This window comes from Mustelus asterias, chromosome 5 (assembly GCF_964213995.1).
Source record: "Mustelus asterias chromosome 5, sMusAst1.hap1.1, whole genome shotgun sequence".
NCBI lineage: Eukaryota > Metazoa > Chordata > Chondrichthyes > Carcharhiniformes > Triakidae > Mustelus > Mustelus asterias.
The window spans coordinates 147,842,692-147,865,594 of record NC_135805.1 but is presented as its reverse complement, the minus strand read 5'-3'; the positions used below and the strand labels follow the sequence as shown (position 1 = coordinate 147,865,594).

At 48.4% G+C, this 22,903-nt stretch overlaps 2 protein-coding genes and 1 long non-coding RNA gene across 3 annotated transcripts in view; 1 reads left to right on the top strand and 2 right to left on the bottom strand.

Moving 5' to 3' along the window:
• Positions 1-907: 907 nt before the first annotated feature.
• On the bottom strand, positions 908-2,020 carry LOC144493899 (histone H3). The gene has a single exon (XM_078213485.1). It carries the CDS (start codon positions 1,783-1,785, stop codon positions 1,375-1,377), a length of 411 nt encoding a protein of 136 aa, XP_078069611.1. The 5' UTR covers positions 1,786-2,020; the 3' UTR covers positions 908-1,374.
• Positions 2,020-3,999, bottom strand: LOC144493894 (histone H1.5-like). The gene has a single exon (XM_078213479.1). It carries the CDS (start codon positions 3,945-3,947, stop codon positions 3,315-3,317), a length of 633 nt encoding a protein of 210 aa, XP_078069605.1. The 5' UTR covers positions 3,948-3,999; the 3' UTR covers positions 2,020-3,314.
• A 3,473-nt stretch (positions 4,000-7,472) lies between these two features.
• LOC144493908 (uncharacterized) overlaps positions 7,473-22,903 on the top strand; it is a 37,114-nt gene continuing 21,683 nt past the window's right edge. The window contains exon 1 of the long non-coding RNA XR_013497807.1: positions 7,473-7,616. This is a non-coding gene — a long non-coding RNA (uncharacterized LOC144493908). The remainder of the gene's footprint in view (positions 7,617-22,903) is intronic.

Here is a 22,903-nt window from a genome sequence, read left to right as displayed (position 1 = left end):
TGCACAAATTTGAAACCAACCACGGGGACGGTGAAATGGGAATAGGAAATTAAATCTAAATGCCCTTTGAGGACTCTGGGTCGTTGGAGTTCAGAAGGATGAGGGGAGAATATTTTTGAAACTTACAGGATACTGTGAGGATGTTTCCACTAGTAGGAAAAACAACCAGAGGGCACAACCTCAGGCTAAAGGGACGATCCTTTAAAACAGATGTGGAGGAATTTGTTCAGCCAGAGAGTACTGAATCTGTGGAACTCTGCCACAGAAGGCTGTGGAGGCCAGGTCATTGAGTGTCTTTAAGACAGAGATAGATAGTTTATTGATTATGGGGAAAAGACAAGAGAATGGGGGTGAGAAAAAAAATCAGCCATGATTGAATGGCGGAGCAGACTCGATGGGCCGAGTGGCCTAATTCTGCTCCTATGTTTTATGGCCTTACAGAAGGCCGCCAAACTAACCGATGTGAATCTGAGATCCACTCATTCATTGCCGGTTAAACAAAGCGCACTCAGTGACCGTAACATATCAATATAGATCAGAACATACTCACTCTGGACTGACAACAAGCGCAGTACCATAGCCCTCCAGCAGGGAGTGCCAAATTCTAAACCATTGACTTTTAGAAGCCTTTCCCTAATGTATATGCTTGGGAAACATTTCTTCCAAACTGCTGGGCGGGCAATTGAATGAGACTCATCTGTTTTTAAATATTTTAATCAAACGCATGTAATCAGTGAGTAACGTTATTAGATTTACCTTGGCTAAACCATTGGTGAGTCAACACCTTAACAGAAAAGTTGGATTGAATCATCACCCAATCTGGATTACAACTGCAAGTTAAATAACTACCAAATTAGATTGTTTTATCACACATATCACGTATGAGGAACGATTTAGGGCTCCGGGTTTGTACTCGATGGAGTTTAAAAAGGACCAGTGAGGAAGGGGATCGCATTAAAAGGCCTGGATAGAGTGGACGTGGAGGAAATTCTTCTATCAGTAAGAGAGACGAGGATCTGAGGGTAAAAGGACATTTGAGAACTTGATGGATGGGAAGTTCTTCAGTCAGAGGGTGGTGAATTTGTGGAATTCAGTACCACAGAAGGCTGAGGAGGCCAGGTCGGAGTGTAATGACATATGGTAAAGCGAGCAAAGGTTACACCCCAGCTCACTCAGTTCAATTCTGTAATTGCTTCAACCATAGCTTACTGTTAATTAAAAAATTTAGAGAGCTAGCACAGCATAGCTGCACTAGCACCAAGCACGCACCTCAGGCCGATTACTGCTCTTTTTGGTGGATTTAGTGGCTCTGAAAAGAGCCTTTTGTTTTTTTGTTCCGCTATTCAAAAGGGTTTAGAAGTGGGTCCGGGCGGTTTAGGCGCGCTCCCCGCGGATGCGGCGGGCCAGCTGGATGTCTTTGGGCATGATGGTGACTCGCTTGGCGTGGATGGCGCACAGGTTGGTGTCCTCAAAGAGCCCCACCAGGTAAGCCTCGCTGGCCTCCTGCAGCGCCATGACGGCCGAGCTCTGGAAGCGCAGGTCGGTCTTGAAGTCCTGAGCGATCTCCCGCACCAGGCGCTGGAAGGGCAGCTTGCGGATCAGCAGCTCGGTGGATTTCTGGTAGCGGCGGATCTCCCGCAGAGCCACAGTGCCGGGCCGGTAGCGGTGAGGCTTCTTCACTCCGCCCGTGGCTGGAGCACTCTTGCGGGCAGCTTTGGTAGCCAGCTGCTTGCGGGGAGCTTTCCCTCCGGTGGACTTGCGCGCTGTCTGCTTGGTTCTGGCCATCTCCTCAAACGCAGCAACTCGGAATGTCAGAGCGGCTTCCAGCCTCCCTTTTTCAACTGGCTGAAGCACCGCCCAGCGCCACTGATTGGCTCCCGCCACAGCCCTATCCAATCACCCTCATAGCAACCACAGGCTGCCAGCTCTGATTGGCTGAGCTCGGATGGCGCCTGTTTTTCAAAATTCACCGCCAAAAAGACCGCCAATTTCACTAAATCAAACCGTGTTGATCAAAGCAACTCTTTCAAATGTGTTTTATTTTTAAAATGTACACGTATAAATACATATTATATACACAATTGTATTGTAAATTTGGATAACACAGATATCACGATATGTATAAATGAAAATAAATTGATATATTACAATGTATATATTACACATGTAAAAATGCATAAATTTATAACATACATTACGATATTGTATGCAGTGCGGGATGTTGGAAATATAATATTAATATAAAAACATAATTTCCGGTCTTGCTGAGTTTTTCCAGCAGTTTTATTATGAATGCATTCATAAAATTGGCAAAGGCACATTGCATAGCTGTTGAAATTTGTAACAGACTGTGCGGAGGTAAGTTTGCTTCCCTCTAATATCTGGCACCCCCGAGGTCTCTGCACTAAAAGGAAATATATGGTTCATCTGTGGATTCATTCTCCGGCACATACCGTTCTCGTGTGTTCCACATCTCCCCCTGTGCTGTAAGAGGGCTCCTTTAGGGGTTTATTTTTGTTGTCAATATATATTCTATTCATTTAATATCTGAAAGGACATTACAAAATATTGAAATGTGCGCCTTTTGAAAATTTTAACTTCCCAAATAAAGCCATCCTGTCCAGTAAGGCCTTCACAGAATAAACAGCCTCCCAATGTTATCCTTGTTCCGAAACGGAGGATTTATTTTCCAGATATACGAAGTATTCGCGGCTCTAATGAGGAATTATTGTCTTTTCAAAAATGCCAGACGCTATATTTGGACAGAGCACACCCCACCAATCTCACGCACCCAGATCGGATTAACATCGACATCCCCCGCCCTTCCTCACTCCAACTCTAAAACCCATTAAAAGTGAACAATATTTAAAAGCATTTAACAACACGAAACACCAACAATTAGAAAAAAAGCAATTTAGTTATCAGAGATCCCTTATTCGCTGTGTCTATGCATGTATGGAAACTAGGAGGGCATTCGGCCTTTCGAACTTATTCTAACCTACCATCCAACTTAACTTCTGCAGATCCATCCTTCAGTCAACAGCGCAAAACGAAGCCATTCGGCCCATTTTGTCTGCCCTATTCCCAGCGCTTGGCCCAGTCTTGTATGTCATAGCGTTAATGTACGAACTTCTTAAAAGCTGTTTATTGAAAGTAGGGAAATAATGAAGTAGTTATTTAAACCGATTTGGAAGAATAACTAGCCTGTTTGAGGGGACGCTCGGGAGTCTCGGCTCTTTTGGTGGATGTAGTGGCTCTTAAAAGAGCCTTTGGGTTCAGAATTGTCACTTTTTGCAACAAGTTGAGGGGTCACTTCACTTCTTGCTGGTTCTCTTGGCCTTTGTGGCTTTGGGTTTAGGGGCTTTGGCCGCTTTCGCCTTCTTGGGGGCAACCTTCTTGGGAGCAGGGACAGCCTTCTTGACGGAGATCCTCTTGGCAACTTTCTTGACCACTTTTTTGTGGGGTTTCCTGGCCGCAGGTTTCTTGGCCGGAGATTTCTTGGCCGGAGATTTCTTGGCGGGAGATTTCTTGGCCAGTTTCTTGGCGGGAGATCTCTTGACGATGGTTTTCTTGGTCGCCGGTTTCTTCGCCGTCTTGGCCGCCTTGGCCTTTGTCGTCTGCTTGGCGAGTTTCAAGGATCCGGAGACGCCGGTACCCGTGGCTTGCACCAAGATGCCTTGCTCCACGCTCTTCCTGATGGCTAGCTTGATGCGGCCGCGGTTCTTGTCCACGTCCAGCCCGCTGATGGCCAGTGCCTTTCTGATGGCCGCCCCGGACATCCCACGGCGCTCGGTGTTGGCCCCCACCAACTTGTGGATCTGCTCCCTGAGTTTGGGAGCGGTAGACTTGGAGCGGACGGCCGCCGTCTTCTTCTTCTTCTTGGGGCTCTTGGCTGGGGCGACGGGGGCGGCAGCCGGAGCCGTCTCGATTGCTGCAGCGTCTGCCATAGCTGGATCTGTGTCCGAAAGCTGTCTCGACTTCAGAGAGAGTTAAATCTGGAATGAAGCGAGAGGCGGCAGCACAGAGCAAGTTAAAGGCAAGGAGCGGACGTGAACGGTGACTGGCAGCTCTCAGCTTCCAGAGCTGCCTCTCTGTCTGTGTTTCTCTCCCACTTAAACCCCCCGATCCCCATTCATATAGGACCCCCCAAAACTCCAACGGGGCCCCCCCGTGTGCCCAAGCCTGGATACCTCACCCTGCATCAGAATCCCCCCGGAATTATCTATGTGTTGGTCAGTTAAACCCACACAAATGTTGCTCAGAGCTCTCCGCCAGAGCAACTCCGCCGACATCTCCTCTCCCTTTTCACCCAAATCGCCCAAAAAACGCTAGGCTTCGCCCCCAATTCCCAGCCGGGCTTTGGACGGGATATCTGTGCTCTGCCCAGGCAGGGCTTTCAAATCCTTCGCCTCAAAGGCGGCGGGGAAAGCCTACATTGAAGCCGGGCACACAAGCACAGAGATTGGAAATCTCTTAGAGAGATCCCAGGAGCTAGAACTTTCCTCCTCTCAGCAAAGTTTATGCAATAGACACCTCTGCCTTTTATATTCTAAGGTATTCAAAGTTTTCCAGCACAGAAAGAGGCCCTTCGGCCCATTGTGACTGCACTGGACCTCGAACACATCTATTCCAATCTCATTTTCCAGTACTTGCTCCGTAACCTTTGGTACTATAGTGTTTCAAGCGCTCATCTAAATGTGAGAGCCCCTGTCTCTACTACACTTTACCAGCTTCTGGGTAAAAAAAAAGTTAATCCCCCCTCTTAAATCTCCTCCCTTTACCTTAAATCTATCTCCCCCCCACCCCCCCCCCCCCACCCCCCCTCCGGTTATTCACACCTCCACTAAGGGCAGAATTTTCTTCCTATCTCCCCTATCTATGTCCCTCATTATTTTGTGTACCTAAGTCAGTACCTCCCCCCCCCCCCCCGCCCCCCTCAGCTTTCTCTGCTCTAAGGAAAACAACTCCAGCCTAACCAGCCTCTCTTCATAGCTGAAACACTCCAGCCCAGGCAACATCCTGGTGAATCTCCTCTCCAGGACAATCACATCCTCCCTATAGTTGGTGACCAGAACGGCACACAATACTCTAGCTGTGGCCTAACCAGCATTTTATACGGTTCCATCGTAACCTCCCCGCTCTTACATTCTCTGAATGGTAGGTATCTCCCACTAGCCTACCCGAGGCAACTTCAGATTTGTCCAACTATCCACTGAGCAGCAGTTCAGGGGCAGATGCTGAGAATTTCTGAACCTCTCCATCTTCCTGCGTGATGTTGAGGCAAGTGTTGGAGACGGCCTCACACTCACCTGGACTAACTGACATCTGATGAGTGTTGCTGTCTCTCATTCACGTATGAACATGAAACTGATATCTTACAAGACATGGTGGTGGAGAGGGATGCGGGGAAATCATGTGCAGAGATAGAGGTAGAGAGAGAGAGAGGTCAGGGGAAAGGGGCAGAGAGAGAGCAAGAGAGTCAGAGAGAGACAGACAGAGGCAGAGAAAGAGAGAGGGGAGAGCAGAAAGCAAGATAGAGAAAGAGGAGAATGTGAGGTAGAACAGGGCAGAAAATAGATAGATCGAGAGAGATTGGTAGCCAGGCAAACACAGAGAGAGGAAGATAAGAGGACGGAACGGGAAGAGATGGAGAGAGAGGCAGAAAGAGAGACAGGAAGACGGAGACAGATAGAGCGTGAGAAAGATGAAGAGAGGCAGAAATAAAGGAGGAGAGAGAGACAGAAAGAGAGAAAGGGAGATAGAGACTGAGAGAGAGAGACAGAGAGAGAGAGACACACACACAGTGAAAATCTATCACAGACGTAGCCACAATGTCATGTTTGGAGTCAGTGAGGTATGAATGTTGTTCCTCTTCACTTTGCTCTTCAACTTCATTGTTACAAAGATAAATAAATAAATCACAGAAGCATTTTATGCAAGAATGGATCATTTATTATCGCCACACTCAAAGACAGTGTTCGACACTGAACCAGTGGAATACTTTCTGCCTGCCGTACAGCACTGCAGCTACACAGTCCATGGCCCTTCCCGCTTCATTCAGAGAGGTTGGTTGTTTCACTCGGATTAAATCCAGCAGCCGCTATCAAGAATCATCACCAACATACCAACGCTTCAGTCCCCACATTTCAGCAGGACAGATCTGGCCTAATTTATTTTCAGATCTCACAACCCTATTGTGCAATTTTGGGACAATTTTATATTTAATCACTCATCACAGATGTGATGGCAACATTTATTGTGGATCCACATATTTCCTTTGTACAATGTGCTGGTGAATGACCTCTTCGAAATGCAACATACGCAGGGAAAGTAATAACTTAGTGATATTCTCACTGGCAGTACAATCAGGAGAACTAGGGTAATACTCTGGAGACCCAAGTTTGAATCCCACCACGGCAGATAGTGAAATTTAAATTCAAAAGAAATCTGGAATTAAACGTCCATTGATGGAACCATTTTTGATTGTTACACAGCAATGCGGGTGACACTTAAATGTCAGTTAAGGGCGGCTAACTTCCATCTTGAAAGTGCTTCAGTGCCTCTGAATGCTCAGATATACCGGTCCCAAATTGTGGAATTCCTTGACTGCTCTGTCGACCCTGGATAGGGGCACAATGGTTAGTACTGCTACCTCACAGTTTGATTCTGGTAGTGGGTGGAGTTAGCACATACTCCCCGTGTCTGTCAGGATTTCTTCCGGTGCTCCGGTTTCCTCCCACAATCCAAAAATATACAGATCAGGGGGATTGACTAAAGTGAATTGCCCCTTAGTGTCCAACGGTGTGCAGGTTAGGTGGATTGGCCATACTAATTTGTCCCAATATGTGTTGGTTAGATGGAATACATGATGTGGAGATGCCGGTGTTGGACTGGGGTAAACACAGTAAGAAGTCTCACAACACCAGGTTAAAGTCCAACAGGTTTATTTGGTAGCAAAAGCCACTAGCTTTCGGAGCCCTGCTCCTTCATCAGGTAAGATTATTTTATCAGATTATTTTGTAAATTGAGTTTGTGTCTTTGTATGCCCTGTGTGTGAACAGAACTCCCACTTACTTGATGAAGGAGCAGCGCTCCAAAAGCTAGTGGCTTTTGCTACCAAATAAACCTGTTGGACTTTAATCTGGTGTTGTGAGACTTCTTACTTGGATGGAATAGCCATGGAATGTCCTCAAGACCTGCTTCTTTAACAGAGTATTTGAGAGCGATTCTAAATCTGCATTGTGGACAGATTGCCTTTGCTGACAGCCTTGCAAACCGCTTTGGGCCAGTGTATGAGGTTGCAGACGCTATACAAATCCAGTCGCTTGTTGCTGTTGGATTCTCTGGGGTCTGCGCCTGCGTGCTAACTCCCCGCCTGCTGTGTGCAGTTTCACATTGCCAGGAAGGGCGCATGCGCCTTTACTGCCCCTCCCCCAGGCCGGCAGATTTTGTTCTTATGCTGGGCTGTGTGTGTGTGTGGAGAGTTCACGTCAGAGGCAAAGGGAGGGAGTTAAACAGCTCCAGTGAAGAGCAGCAAATCGCCTTGTTTCTCTATGGGCTGCATGGCCTTTGGTGAAATCCGCGGAATACAGGCTGAACTGGACCTGGAAGCTGCAGTGAGTGACGGGGAAGAGAGGGGGTGGGTCTATGCTGGGGACAGCGCATACCTTTGTAAAGCAACAGAGGTCATAGGTGCAGAAGCAGGCCGTTTGACCCTGGGGTGGCACAGTGCTAACACAGTGCATTGCTGCCTCACAGCGCCAGGGACCCGGGTTTGATTCCCGGCTTGGGTCACTCTGTGCGGAGTCTGCACGTTCTCCCCGTGTCTGCGTGGGGTTGCTCCGGTTTCCTCCCACAGTCTGAAAGACGTGCAGGTTAGGTGCATTGGCCACGCTAATTTCTCCCACAGTGTTATCCTAACAGGTGCTGTAGTGTGGCGACTAACTTCATTGCAGTGTTAATGTAAGCCTACTTGTGAGACTAATTTAAAAAAATAGTATCTGGCCCAGACATAGCTAATCTATCTAACTTGCACATCTTTGGAAACCAAGGGGTTACATGACTAATCCACCTAACCTGCAAATATTTGTGCATTGAGTCAATTTAGCATAGCCAATGAACCGAACTGACATATCTTTGGACTGTTGGAGGAAACCAGAGCACCTGGATGAAACCCACACAGACTGAGGGAAAAGTACAAATTCCACACATACACTCACCCAAGGCTGGAATTGAACCTGGGTCCCTGGCATTATGAGGCAGCAGTGCTAACCACTGGGCCACTGTGAGTGAATGTCACCTTGTTTGTTGTTGGCCACACAGCTTTTCAAATGCTGATACATAAAACTGGGCTTGGTAATACATGGCCCAGAATGCTCCCATGCTCATAGGATCAATCACTGCTTCAGTGAACTGGGAATTTGGCACTCAGCCAAATTTCCATTCATGGCAGCGGAATGGTGAATGACAGCCGTGGACGAGGTTAGAGAATCCCAACCACTGTAAACTCCACAGACCACCTCATCCTCTGCTCAACTGAATGAGAAGCATAGTTGCATAACATTTAAGAATTTTAGATGAGCACTTCAAATGCCACAACGTACAAGGCAATGGAGCTAGTGCTGGAAAATGGGATTAGAATAGATAGCTGCTTGATCACTGATTCAGACATGATGGGCAGAAGGGCCTCTTTGTGTGCTGTAGCATTCTAAGACTCTGCACAGTTAGGTGTCTCTGGTTATATCCCATGAAGAGAATTGCAATGTTATGTTTAGTCATGGGGGGAATGCGTGATATGAACACGGACAGGACCCAGGAACAGTCCCAATGCAAAATAGTATTGTTCCGTCAGGGTGGTACTGTGGCACAGTGGTTAGCACTGCTGCCTCACAGCGCCAGGGACCCGTGTTCGATTCCTGGCTTGGGTCAGTATCTGTGTGGAGTTTGCACATTCTCCTCTTGTCTGCGTGGGGTTTCCTCCGGGTATTCTGGTTTCCTCCCACAGTCCAAAGATGTGCAGGGTAGGTGGATTGGCCATGCTAAATTGCACCTTTGTGTCAGGGGGACTAGGTAGGGTAAATGCATTGGGTTATGGGGATAGAGCCTGGGTGGGATTGTGATTGTGCAAACCCAATAGGCTGAATGACCTCCTTCTGCACTGTAGGATTCTATGAGACGTAGCTTCCCCGGCTGTTAGGGAGTCAACCCCATTGCTGGGCATCTGGAGCCATGTATAATCACTAAAGGACATAACTAAATCAAATGCACAATTAGCAACAGTCTGGACATAAATCTGCAAGTCTAAGTTGATATTCTAGACTAAATTAAGTAAATTCAATTGCCACCTCCCCTCCCACGCCCACCACTCCAAAGAAGATGAATGAACCAGAGTATAAGAACAAAGAGGTAATGTTGGAGTTGGATAGAGTGTTGGTTAGGCCACAGCTGGAGCACTGTGTGCAGTTCTGGTCACCTCACTATAGGAAGGATTGCACAAGAGGGGATAAAGAGGAGTTTCACCAGGATGTTGCCTGGGATGGAGCATTTGAGCTATAAGGAGAGATTGGAAAAGGTTGGATTGTTTTCTTTGAAATCATAGAAACCCTACAGTGCAGAAGGAGGCCATTTGGCCCATCGAGTCTGCACCGACCACAATCCCACCCTGGCCCTACCCCCATATCCCTACATATTTACCCACTAATCCCTCTAACCTAAGCATCCCAGGACAATTTTAGCATGGCCAATCAACCTAACCCGCACATCTTTGGACTGAGAGAGGAAACCGGAGCACCCGGAGGAAACCCACACAGACACGAGGAGAATGTGCAAACTCCACACAGACAGTGACCCAAGCCGGGAATCGAACCCAGGTCTCTGGAGCTGTGAAGCAGCAGTGCTAACCACTGTGCTACTGTGCTACCTTTGGGGCAGAGAAGGCTGAGGGGGGACATGTTTTAAAATGTTTGCAGTAAATAGTTTGGACAGGTAGGCACAATAGATCAAAGCATAGCCAATAGCAACAAGTATTATCTTAGCCGGTATCACAAATTCCAACTTTAAAAATACATGATTTTTCAGGAAGGCGCAATTTCATCAAGATACCAATTTCAAGTCATGACAAGAAGTTCAATGTTTCAGAGGATGCAACCAGCATTCTCCAAACATCACGCTTTCCTGCACAAATATCAAAGTAAGCTTTAGACTTTTCGGGGTTCAATTTATTTGACACCAGAGTTCACTTCAGATTACGAGGGAAGTCCTTCTCAGTAAAGTCAGACACTACTTTGCAAAATGTGACTTCAAGTGCGCACACAAAACTCCTGACAACCATGTTGACTGTCATTTCCCAGTCAGCACTCAAGTGTGGCCTGGGGGTGGGGGACACAGAGGTGTATAAGATTGTGGGGTCTGGGCAAGATGAATAGGAAGCAGCTATTCCCCTTGTGAGTCACAAGGGGACATAGTTTTAGGATAAGTGGCAGGAGATTCAGGGGATTTAAGAAAAAAATCTCTTCACTTAGAGGATGGTGGGAATCTGGAATGCACTGCCTGGGAAGGTACAGGATGCCAGAAACCTTGCAACCTTTAAAACGTATTTGGATGAGCACTTGAATTATGTTAACACTCAAAGATATGGGACAAGTGCAGGAAAATGGGATTAGCACGAGTTTACAAAGAACAACAAAGAACAAAGAACAATACAGCACAGGAACAGGCCCTTCGGCCCTCCAAGCCCGCGCCGCTCCCCGGTCCAGGATTGAATCCTGAATCCAGGATCCCCGCCCAATTTTCCAGCCTATCTACATCTAATATCCTATCCACCAAGCTGTCCCTCACAGCTACGATGCTTTGTTCATCACAACCTATTAACTCACCCCCACCCCGCCATTCCAGACCATGTGATCTCCAGGGAGAGGCGAAAACCCAGAGTGAAAACCCCAGGGCCAATATGGGGAAAAGAAAATCTGGGAAATTCCTCTCCGACCCCCTAAGGCGATCGAAACGAGTCCAGGAGATCACACTGGCCCTGATCAGAAAATGCTTCCCAACCCTATTCATTTCCACTTCTGCTTTACGAACACCATCTGAATTCCCTGCCCCCGAGACAGGTTCCCAACTATCTGCAGTCTCGCTCTGTACTGGCACCAGCAAGATGATCATAGAATGAAGCCTTGAAACGAGAAACAAGGAACAATTAGCCCGCGCCGCTCCCTGGTCCAAACTAGACCACTCTTTTGTATCCCTCCATTCCCACTCCGTTCATATAGCTGTCTAGATAAGTCTTAAACGTTCCCAGTGTGTCCGCCTCCACCACCTTGCCCGGCAACACATTTCAGGCCCCCACGACCCTCTGTGTAAAATATGTCCTTCTGATATCTGTGTTAAACCTCCCCCGTCGTAGTTCTTGTCGTTGCAGCCATGAAGGGCATTTCCTGTGCCGTACAACACTATGTCGCTATGAGATTTGTTTTTTAATGATGGTGAATGATCTTCTAGACTTTAATTTGCAAGTCTGGATTTATATTCTATGTTAAATTTATGGAATTTAATCCCTGCTCGCCCCCACACTAAAGAACATAAGTGAAGCAGATGCCTTTTTAATGACAATTAATGATAGTCTCGATATAAATTTGCAAGTCCATCTTAAATTAATTGAATTCAATCACCCGCTCCCAGAGTAACCCCTGGTGCCTGGCTTATGTATCCAGTGAGATTCCTGCCATACCAACATCTCATCAGGTCTTCTGACAGCTAACTATAAAGATTGTCTGACACACTTAGTGCAGGGAACATGCATGTTAATGCTTTGCAGTACAATCAGACAGTAACACTGATTCCGTTGCCTATTCTCCTCAGATATTCCATTTCATTAGACACAAATACATCTTGCTCTATCCCACACCTGTCCATATCATTGATATACTTTTTCTTAACAGATTCAGTAAGCTAGAATAAATGTGATCATTCCTCCAGTTAGAGCACAATAAGCAATGCAGGCACCTCCTCCTCAGGCACAGTAAGTACATGATCTCTAACGTAACAGAAGGTGAAAAGGCAGCACAGTGAGTCTGTCCCACTATGACTTGAAGTTCCAGGTTTATGTTACAAATCCTGCAGTGAGACTTAATGCTAGAATCACACATTGTTTCCAGTGCAGGCACACCTTTCTGAGGAGCAGGTCCCTTCTCTCTCTCTCTTCCTCATACAAGCCAACTGACAAGAACTGATTGAGATCAAAGCAAATTTCTGCAGATGCTGGAATCTGAAACAAAAAGAGAAAATGCTGGAAAGTCTCAGCAGGTCTGACAGCATCAGTGGAGAGGGAACATAGCTAATGTTTCCAGTCTGGATTACCCTGCATCAGAGCTGACAAACTCTAATGAAGAGTCATCCAGACTCGTTAACTCTGTTCTCTCTCCAGAGATGTGGGCACAAATGCGGGCAATTGGGATTAGCATCAGGGTTTAAAAAAAAGGGCGGCAGGAACAAGTTGGGCCGAAGGGCCTGTTCCATGCTGTAAACCTCTATGACTCAGTGGCTATATAAATCTGGACCTTGGTTTTGCAGCGAACAATTTGAAAGGTGGCAGATGAAGTATAAGTTGTATGTAGTTCAAAACTTGGAAGTATTGTAAACGATGTTGCGGACAGTGTAGAATTTCAAAACAACATATCTCAGAGTCCTACAGTGCATTGATTCTACACTGACTCTCCAACAGAGCATCTCACCCAGAACCTATCCTGCAACACCATGTATTTACCCCACTAACCCGCCACACTATGTAACTTGGGACAGGAAGCAGCAATGTAGCCTGGCCAATCCACTTAACCTGCACATATTTGAACAAAGTGTTTGCCTGGCAGAATCCCACACTGTATCAGGAATAGACTGTTATTCAACAAATTCCATATTCCCTTATGTTATGAGAGATTGACTGATTTGCAATCGTATTTGAATTTATATGATCAAATATAAACAGGCAATTACTCCCACACTCAAACGGCACCAGACATTGACAGGTACAGAAGTTATATGTAATTCAGGCCACTAATAGATAAAGCAAGAAGCTCCCATTCAGCTTAGATACCGAAAACTGACAGCAGAAGAACAACCACCACATTGTCACACTGTATCCGAGAGAGACAGCACCACCACATTGTCACAATGTATCCGAGAGAGACAGAACCACCACATTGTCACACTGTATCTGGGAGAGACAGCACCACCACATTGTCACACTGTATCTGTGAGAGACAGCACCACCACATTGTCACACTGTATCAGAGAGAGACAGCACCACCACATTGTCACACTGTATCTGGGAGAGACAGAACCACCACATTGTCACACTGTATCTGTGAGAGACAGCACCACCACATTGTCACAGTGTATCCGAGAGAGACAGCACCACTACATTGTCACACTGTATCCGAGAGAGACAGCACCACCACATTGTCACACTGTATCCGAGAGAGACAGCACCACCACATTGTCACAGTGTATCTGGGAGAGACAGCACCACCACATTGTCACACTGTATCTGGGAGAGACAGAACCACCACATTGTCACACTGTATCTGGGAGAGACAGGACCACCACATTGTCACACTGTATCCGAGAGAGACAGCACCACCACATTGTCACACTGTATCTGGGAGCGACAGAACCACCACATTGTCACACTGTATCCGAGAGAGACAGCACCACCACATTGTCACACTGTATCTGGGAGCGACAGAACCACCACATTGTCACACTGTATCCGAGAGAGACAGCACCACCACATTGTCACACTGTATCTGGGAGAGACAGAACCACCACATTGTCAATCTGTATCCGAGAGAGACAGAACCACCACATTGTCAATCTGTATCCGAGAGAGACAGCACCACCACATTGTCACACTGTATCTGGGAGAGACAGAATAACCACATTGTCACACTGTATCCGAGAGAGACAGCACCACCACATTGTCACAGTGTATCTGGGAGAGACAGCACCACCAGCTTGTCACACTGTATCCGAGAGAGAGAGCACCACCACATTGTCACACTGTATCTGGGAGAGACAGCACCACCACATTGTCACAGTGTATCTGGGAGAGACAGCACCACCACATTGTCACAGTGTATCTGGGAGAGACAGCACCACCACATTGTCACAGTGTATCCGAGAGAGACAGCACCACCACATTGTCACAGTGTATCCGAGAGAGACAGCACCACCACATTATCACACTGTATCTGAGAGAGACAGCACCACCACATTGTCACAGTGTATCTGGGAGAGACAGCACCACCACATTGTCACACTGTATCCGAGAGAGAGAGCACCACCACATTGTCACACTGTATCCGAGAGAGAGAGCACCACCACATTGTCACACTGTATCCAAGAGAGACAGCACCACCACATTGTCACACTGTATCCGATAGAGACAGCACCACCACATTGTCACAGTGTATCCGAGAGAGACAGCACCACCGCATTATCACACTGTACCTGGGAGAGACAGCACCACCACATTGTCACACTGTATCCGAGAGAGACAGCACCACCACATTGTCACAGTGTATCTGGGAGAGACAGCACCACCGCATTGTCACACTGTATCCGAGAGAGACAGCACCACCACATTGTCACAGTGTATCTGGGAGAGACAGCACCACCACATTGTCACACTGTATCCAAGAGAGACAGCACCACCACATTGTCACAGTGTATCTGGGAGAGACAGCACCACCACATTGTCACACTGTATCCGAGAGAGACAGCACCACCACATTGTCACAGTGTATCTGGGAGAGACAGCACCACCACATTGTCACACTGTATCCAAGAGAGACAGCACCACCACATTGTCACACTGTATCCGAGAGAGACAGCACTGCCACATTGTCACACTGTATCAGAGAGAAACAGCGCCACCACATTATCACACTGTACCTGGGAGAGACAGCACCACCAACTTGTCACACTGTATCTGAGAGAGACAGCGCCACCACATTATCACACTGTATCTGGGAGAGACAGCACCACCACATTGTCACAGTGTATCCGAGAGAGACAGCACCACCACATTGTCACACTGTATCCGAGAGAGACAGCACCACCACATTGTCACACTGTATCCGAGAGAGACAGCACCACCACATTGTCACACTGTATCCGAGAGAGACAGCACCACCACATTGTCACAGTGTATCTGGGAGAGACAGCACCACCGCATTGTCACAGTGTATCCGAGAGAGACAGCACCACCACATTGTCACAGTGTATCTGGGAGAGACAGCACCACCACATTGTCACACTGTATCAGAGAGAGACAGCACCACCGCATTGTCATAGTGTATCTGAGAGAGACAGCACCACCAACTTGTCCCACTGTATCCGAGAGAGACAGCACCACCAACTTGTCACACTGTATCCGAGAGAGAGAGCAGCACCACATTGTCACACTGTATCTGGGAGAGACAGCACCACCACATTGTCACACTGTATCCAAGAGAGACAGCACCACCACATTATCACACTGTATCAGAGAGAAACAGCGCCACCACATTGTCACAATGTATCTGAGAGAGACAGCACCACCACATTGTCACACTGTATCTGGGAGAGACAGCACCACCACATTGTCACAGTGTATCTGGGAGAGACAACACCACCACATTGTCACAGTATATCCGAGAGAGACAGCACCACTACATTGTCAAACTGTATCTGGCAGAGACAGCACCACCACATTGTCACACTGTATCTGGGAGAGACAGCACCACCACATTGTCACACTGTATCCGAGAGAGACAGCACCACCACATTGCCACAGTGTATCTGGGAGAGACAGCACCACCACATTGTCACAGTGTATCTGGGAGAGACGGCACCACCACATTGTCACAGTGTATCCGAGAGAGACAGCACCACCACATTATCACACTGTATCTGAGAGAGACAGCACCACCAACTTGTCACACTGTATCCGAGAGAGAGAGCACCACTACATTATCACACTGTATCCGAGAGAGAGAGCACCACCACATTGTCACACTGTATCTGGGAGAGACAGCACCACCACATTGTCACACTGTATCCGAGAGAGACAGCACCACCACATTGTCACACTGTATCTGGGAGAGACAGCACCACCACATTGTCACACTGTATCCGAGAGAGACAGCACCACCACATTGTCACACTGTATCCAAGAGAGACAGCACCACCACATTGTCACACTGTATCCAAGAGAGACAGCACCACCACATTTTCACACTGTATCCGAGAGAGACAGCACCACCACATTGTCACACTGTATCCAAGAGAGACAGCACCACCACATTGTCACACTGTATCCGAGAGAGACAGCACTGCCACTTTGTCACACTGTATCAGAGAGAAACAGCGCCACCACATTGTCACACTGTATCCGAGAGAGACAGCACCACCACATTGTCACACTGTATCTGGGAGAGACAGCACCACCGCATTGTCACACTGTATCCGAGAGAGACAGCACCACCGCGTTGTCAGACTGTATACGAGAGAGACTGCACCACCTCATTGTCACAGTGTATCTGGGAGAGGCAGCGCCACCACATTATCACACTGTATCCGAGAGAGACAGCACCACCACATTGTCACACTGTATCTGGGAGAGACAGCACCACCACATTGTCACAGTGTATCCGAGAGAGACAGCACCACCACATTGTCACACTGTATCTGGGAGAGACAGCACCACCACATTGTCACACTGTATCCGAGAGAGACAGCACCACCACATTGTCACAGTGTATCCGAGAGAGACAGCACCACCGCATTGTCTCAGTGTATCCGAGAGAGACAGCACCACCACATTGTCACAGTGTATCTGGGAGAGACAGCACCACCATATTGTCACAGTGTATCTGGGAGAGACAGCACCACCACATTGTCACACTGTATCCGAGAGAGACAGCACCACCACATTGTCACACTGTATCCGAGAGAGACAGCACCACCACATTGTCACACTGTATCCGAGAGAGACAGCACCACCACATTGTCACACTGTATCTGGGAGAGACAGCACCACCACATTGTCACACTGTATCCGAGAGAGACAGCACCACCACATTGTCACACTGTATCCAAGAGAGACAGCACCACCACATTTTCACACTGTATCCGAGAGAGACAGCACCACCACATTGTCACACTGTATCCAAGAGAGACAGCACCACCGCATTGTCACACTGTATCCGAGAGAGACAGCACTGCCACTTTGTCACACTGTATCAGAGAGAAACAGCGCCACCACATTATCACACTGTATCTGGGAGAGACAGCACCACCACATTGTCACAGTGTATCCGAGAGAGACAGCACCACCACATTATCACACTGTATCCGAGAGAGACAGCACCACCACATTGTCACACTGTATCTGGGAGAGACAGCACCACCGCATTGTCTCAGTGTATCCGAGAGAGACAGCACCACCACATTGTCACAGTGTATCTGGGAGAGACAGCACCACAACATTGTCACACTGTATCCGAGAGAGACAGCACCACCGCATTATCACACTGTATCCGAGAGAGACAGCACCACCGCATTGTCTCAGTGTATCCGAGAGAGACAGCACCACCACATTGTCACACTGTATCCGAGAGAGATAGCACCACAACATTGTCACACTGTATCCGAGAGAGACAGCACCACCGCATTATCACACTGTATCCGAGAGAGACAGCACCACCGCATTGTCTCAGTGTATCCGAGAGAGACAGCACCACCGCATTGTCTCAGTGTATCCGAGAGAGACAGCACCACCGCATTGTCTCAGTGTATCCGAGAGAGACAGGACCACCACATTGTCACACTGTATCTGGGAGAGACCGCACCAGCACATTGTCACACTGTATCCGAGAGAGACAGCACCACCACATTGTCACACTGTATCCGAGAGAGACAGCACCACCACATTGTCACACTGTATCTGGGAGAGACAGCACCACCACATTGTCACACTGTATCCGAGAGAGACAGCACCACCACATTGTCACACTGTATCCGAGAGAGACAGCACCACCACATTGTCACACTGTATCCGAGAGAGACAGCACCACCACATTGTCACACTGTATCTGGGAGAGACAGCACCACCACATTGTCACACTGTATCCGAGAGAGACAGCACCACCACATTGTCACACTGTATCCGAGAGAGACAGCACCACCACATTGTCACACTGTATCCGAGAGAGACAGCACCACCACATTGTCACAGTGTATCTGGGAGAGACAGCACCACCACATTGTCACACTGTATCCGAGAGAGACAGCACCACCACATTGTCACACTGTATCCGAGAGAGACAGCACCACCACATTGTCACACTGTATCCGAGAGAGACAGCACCACCACATTGTCACACTGTATCCGAGAGAGACAGCACCACCACATTGTCACACTGTATCCAAGAGAGACAGCACCACCACCACATTGTCACACTGTATCCGAGAGAGACAGCACCACCACATTGTCACACTGTATCTGGGAGAGACAGCACCACCACATTGTCACATTGTATCCGAGAGAGACAGCACCACCACATTGTCACTCTGTATCTGGGAGAGACAGCACCACCACATTGTCACACTGTATCCGAGAGAGACAGCACCACCGCATTGTCACACTGTATCCGAGAGAGACAGCACCACCACATTGTCACAGTGTATCCGAGAGAGACAGCACCACCGCGTTGTCAGACTGTATACGAGAGAGACAGCACCACCACATTGGCACACTGTATCTGGGAGAGACAGCACCACCACATTGTCACAGTGTATCCGAGAGAGACAGCACCACCACATTGTCACAGTGTATCCGAGAGAGACAGCACCACCACATTGTCACACTGTATCCGAGAGAGACAGCACCACCACATTGTCACACTGTATCTGGGAGAGACAGCACCACCACATTGTCACATTGTATCCGAGAGAGACAGCACCACCACATTGTCACACTGTATCTGGGAGAGACAGCACCACCACATTGTCACAGTGTATCCGAGAGAGACAGCACCACCACATTGTCACAGTGTATCCGAGAGAGACAGCACCACCACATTATCACAGTGTATCCAAGAGAGACAGCACCACCACCACATTGTCACACTGTATCCGAGAGAGACAGCACCACCACATTGTCAGTGTATCCAAGAGAGACAGCACCACCACATTGTCACAGTGTATCCAAGAGAGACAGCACCACCACATTGTCACAGTGTATCCGAGAGAGACAGCACCACCACATTGTCACAGTGTATCCGAGAGAGACAGCACCACCACATTATCACAGTGTATCCAAGAGAGACAGCACCACCACCACATTGTCACACTGTATCCGAGAGAGACAGCACCACCACATTGTCACACTGTATCCGAGAGAGACAGCACCACCACATTGTCACTCTGTATCTGGGAGAGACAGCACCACCACATTGTCACATTGTATCCGAGAGAGACAGCACCACCACATTGTCACTCTGTATCTGGGAGAGACAGCACCACCACATTGTCACACTGTATCCGAGAGAGACAGCACCACCGCATTGTCACACTGTATCCGAGAGAGACAGCACCACCACATTGTCACAGTGTATCCGAGAGAGACAGCACCACCGCGTTGTCAGACTGTATACGAGAGAGACAGCACCACCACATTGTCACACTGTATCTGGGAGAGACAGCACCACCACATTGTCACACTGTATCCGAGAGAGACAGCACCACCACATTGTCACACTGTATCTGGGAGAGACAGCACTGCCACATTGTCACAGTGTATCCGAGAGAGACAGCACCACCACATTGTCACACTGTATCTGGGAGAGACAGCACTGCCACATTGTCACAGTGTATCCGAGAGAGACAGCACCACCACATTGTCACAGTGTATCCGAGAGAGACAGCACCACCGCGTTGTCAGACTGTATACGAGAGAGACAGCACCACCACATTGTCACACTGTATCTGGGAGAGACAGCACCACCACATTGTCACAGTGTATCCGAGAGAGACAGCACCACCACATTGTCACAGTGTACCCGAGAGAGACAGCACCACCACATTATCACACTGTATCTGGGAGAGACAGCACCACCACATTGTCACAGTGTATCTGGGAGAGACAGCACCACCACATTGTCACAGTGTATCTGGGAGAGACAGAACCACCTCATTGTCACAGTGTATCTGGGAGAGACAGCACCACCACATTGTCACAGTGTATCTGGGAGAGACAGCACCACCACATTGTCACAGTGTATCTGGGAGAGACAGAACCACCTCATTGTCACAGTGTATCTGGGAGAGGCAGCACCACCACATTGTCACAGTGTATCTGGGAGAGGCAGCGCCACCACATTATCACACTGTATTTGGGAGAGACAGCACCACCACATTGTCACAGTGTATCTGGGAGAGACAGCACCACCACATTGTCACAGTGTATCCGAGAGAGACAGCACCACCACATTGTCACACTGTATCTGGGAGAGACAGCACCACCACATTGTCACACTGTATCTGGGAGAGACAGCAACACCACATTGTCACACTGTATCCGAGAGAGACAGCACCACCACATTGTCACAGTGTATCTGGGAGAGACAGCACCACCACATTGTCACACTGTATCTGGGAGAGACAGCACCACCACATTGTCACACTGTATCTGGGAGAGACAGCACCACCACATTGTCACACTGTATCTGGGAGAGACAGCACCACCACATTGTCACACTGTATCCGAGAGAGACAGCACCACCACATTGTCACACTGTATCTGGGAGAGACAGCACCACCACATTGTCACACTGTATCTGGGAGAGACAGCACCACCACATTGTCACACTGTATCCGAGAGAGACAGCACCACCATATTGTCACAGTGTATCTGGGAGAGACAGCACCACCACATTGTCACACTGTATCTGAGAGAGACAGCACCACCACATTGTCACAGTGTATCTGGGAGAGACAGCACCACCATATTGTCACAGTGTATCTGGGAGAGACAGCACCACCACATTGTCACAGTGTATCCGAGAGAGACAGCACCACCACATTGTCAGTGTATCCAAGAGAGACAGCACCACCACATTGTCACAGTGTATCCAAGAGAGACAGCACCACCACATTGTCACAGTGTATCCGAGAGAGACAGCACCACCACATTGTCACAGTGTATCCGAGAGAGACAGCACCACCACATTATCACAGTGTATCCAAGAGAGACAGCACCACCACCACATTGTCACACTGTATCCGAGAGAGACAGCACCACCACATTGTCACACTGTATCCGAGAGAGACAGCACCACCACATTGTCACTCTGTATCTGGGAGAGACAGCACCACCACATTGTCACATTGTATCCGAGAGAGACAGCACCACCACATTGTCACTCTGTATCTGGGAGAGACAGCACCACCACATTGTCACACTGTATCCGAGAGAGACAGCACCACCGCATTGTCACACTGTATCCGAGAGAGACAGCACCACCACATTGTCACAGTGTATCCGAGAGAGACAGCACCACCGCGTTGTCAGACTGTATACGAGAGAGACAGCACCACCACATTGTCACACTGTATCTGGGAGAGACAGCACTGCCACATTGTCACAGTGTATCCGAGAGAGACAGCACCACCACATTGTCACACTGTATCTGGGAGAGACAGCACTGCCACATTGTCACAGTGTATCCGAGAGAGACAGCACCACCACATTGTCACAGTGTATCCGAGAGAGACAGCACCACCGCGTTGTCAGACTGTATACGAGAGAGACAGCACCACCACATTGTCACACTGTATCTGGGAGAGACAGCACCACCACATTGTCACAGTGTATCCGAGAGAGACAGCACCACCACATTGTCACAGTGTACCCGAGAGAGACAGCACCACCACATTATCACACTGTATCTGGGAGAGACAGCACCACCACATTGTCACAGTGTATCTGGGAGAGACAGCACCACCACATTGTCACAGTGTATCTGGGAGAGACAGAACCACCTCATTGTCACAGTGTATCTGGGAGAGGCAGCACCACCACATTGTCACAGTGTATCTGGGAGAGGCAGCGCCACCACATTATCACACTGTATTTGGGAGAGACAGCACCACCACATTGTCACAGTGTATCTGGGAGAGACAGCACCACCACATTGTCACAGTGTATCCGAGAGAGACAGCACCACCACATTGTCACACTGTATCTGGGAGAGACAGCACCACCACATTGTCACACTGTATCTGGGAGAGACAGCAACACCACATTGTCACACTGTATCCGAGAGAGACAGCACCACCACATTGTCACAGTGTATCTGGGAGAGACAGCACCACCACATTGTCACACTGTATCTGGGAGAGACAGCACCACCACATTGTCACACTGTATCTGGGAGAGACAGCACCACCACATTGTCACACTGTATCTGGGAGAGACAGCACCACCACATTGTCACACTGTATCCGAGAGAGACAGCACCACCACATTGTCACACTGTATCTGGGAGAGACAGCACCACCACATTGTCACACTGTATCCGAGAGAGACAGCACCACCACATTGTCACACTGTATCTGGGAGAGACAGCACCACCACATTGTCACACTGTATCCGAGAGAGACAGCACCACCATATTGTCACAGTGTATCTGGGAGAGACAGCACCACCACATTGTCACACTGTATCTGAGAGAGACAGCACCACCACATTGTCACAGTGTATCTGGGAGAGACAGCACCACCATATTGTCACAGTGTATCTGGGAGAGACAGCACCACCACATTATCACACTGTATCTGAGAGAGACAGCACCACCAACTTGTCACA

Coding starts and splice junctions, on each gene's coding strand:
- LOC144493894 (XM_078213479.1), bottom strand. CDS start 3,947: ATGGCAGACGCTGCAGCAATCGAGACGGCTCCGGCTGCCGCCCCCGTC.
- LOC144493899 (XM_078213485.1), bottom strand. CDS start 1,785: ATGGCCAGAACCAAGCAGACAGCGCGCAAGTCCACCGGAGGGAAAGCT.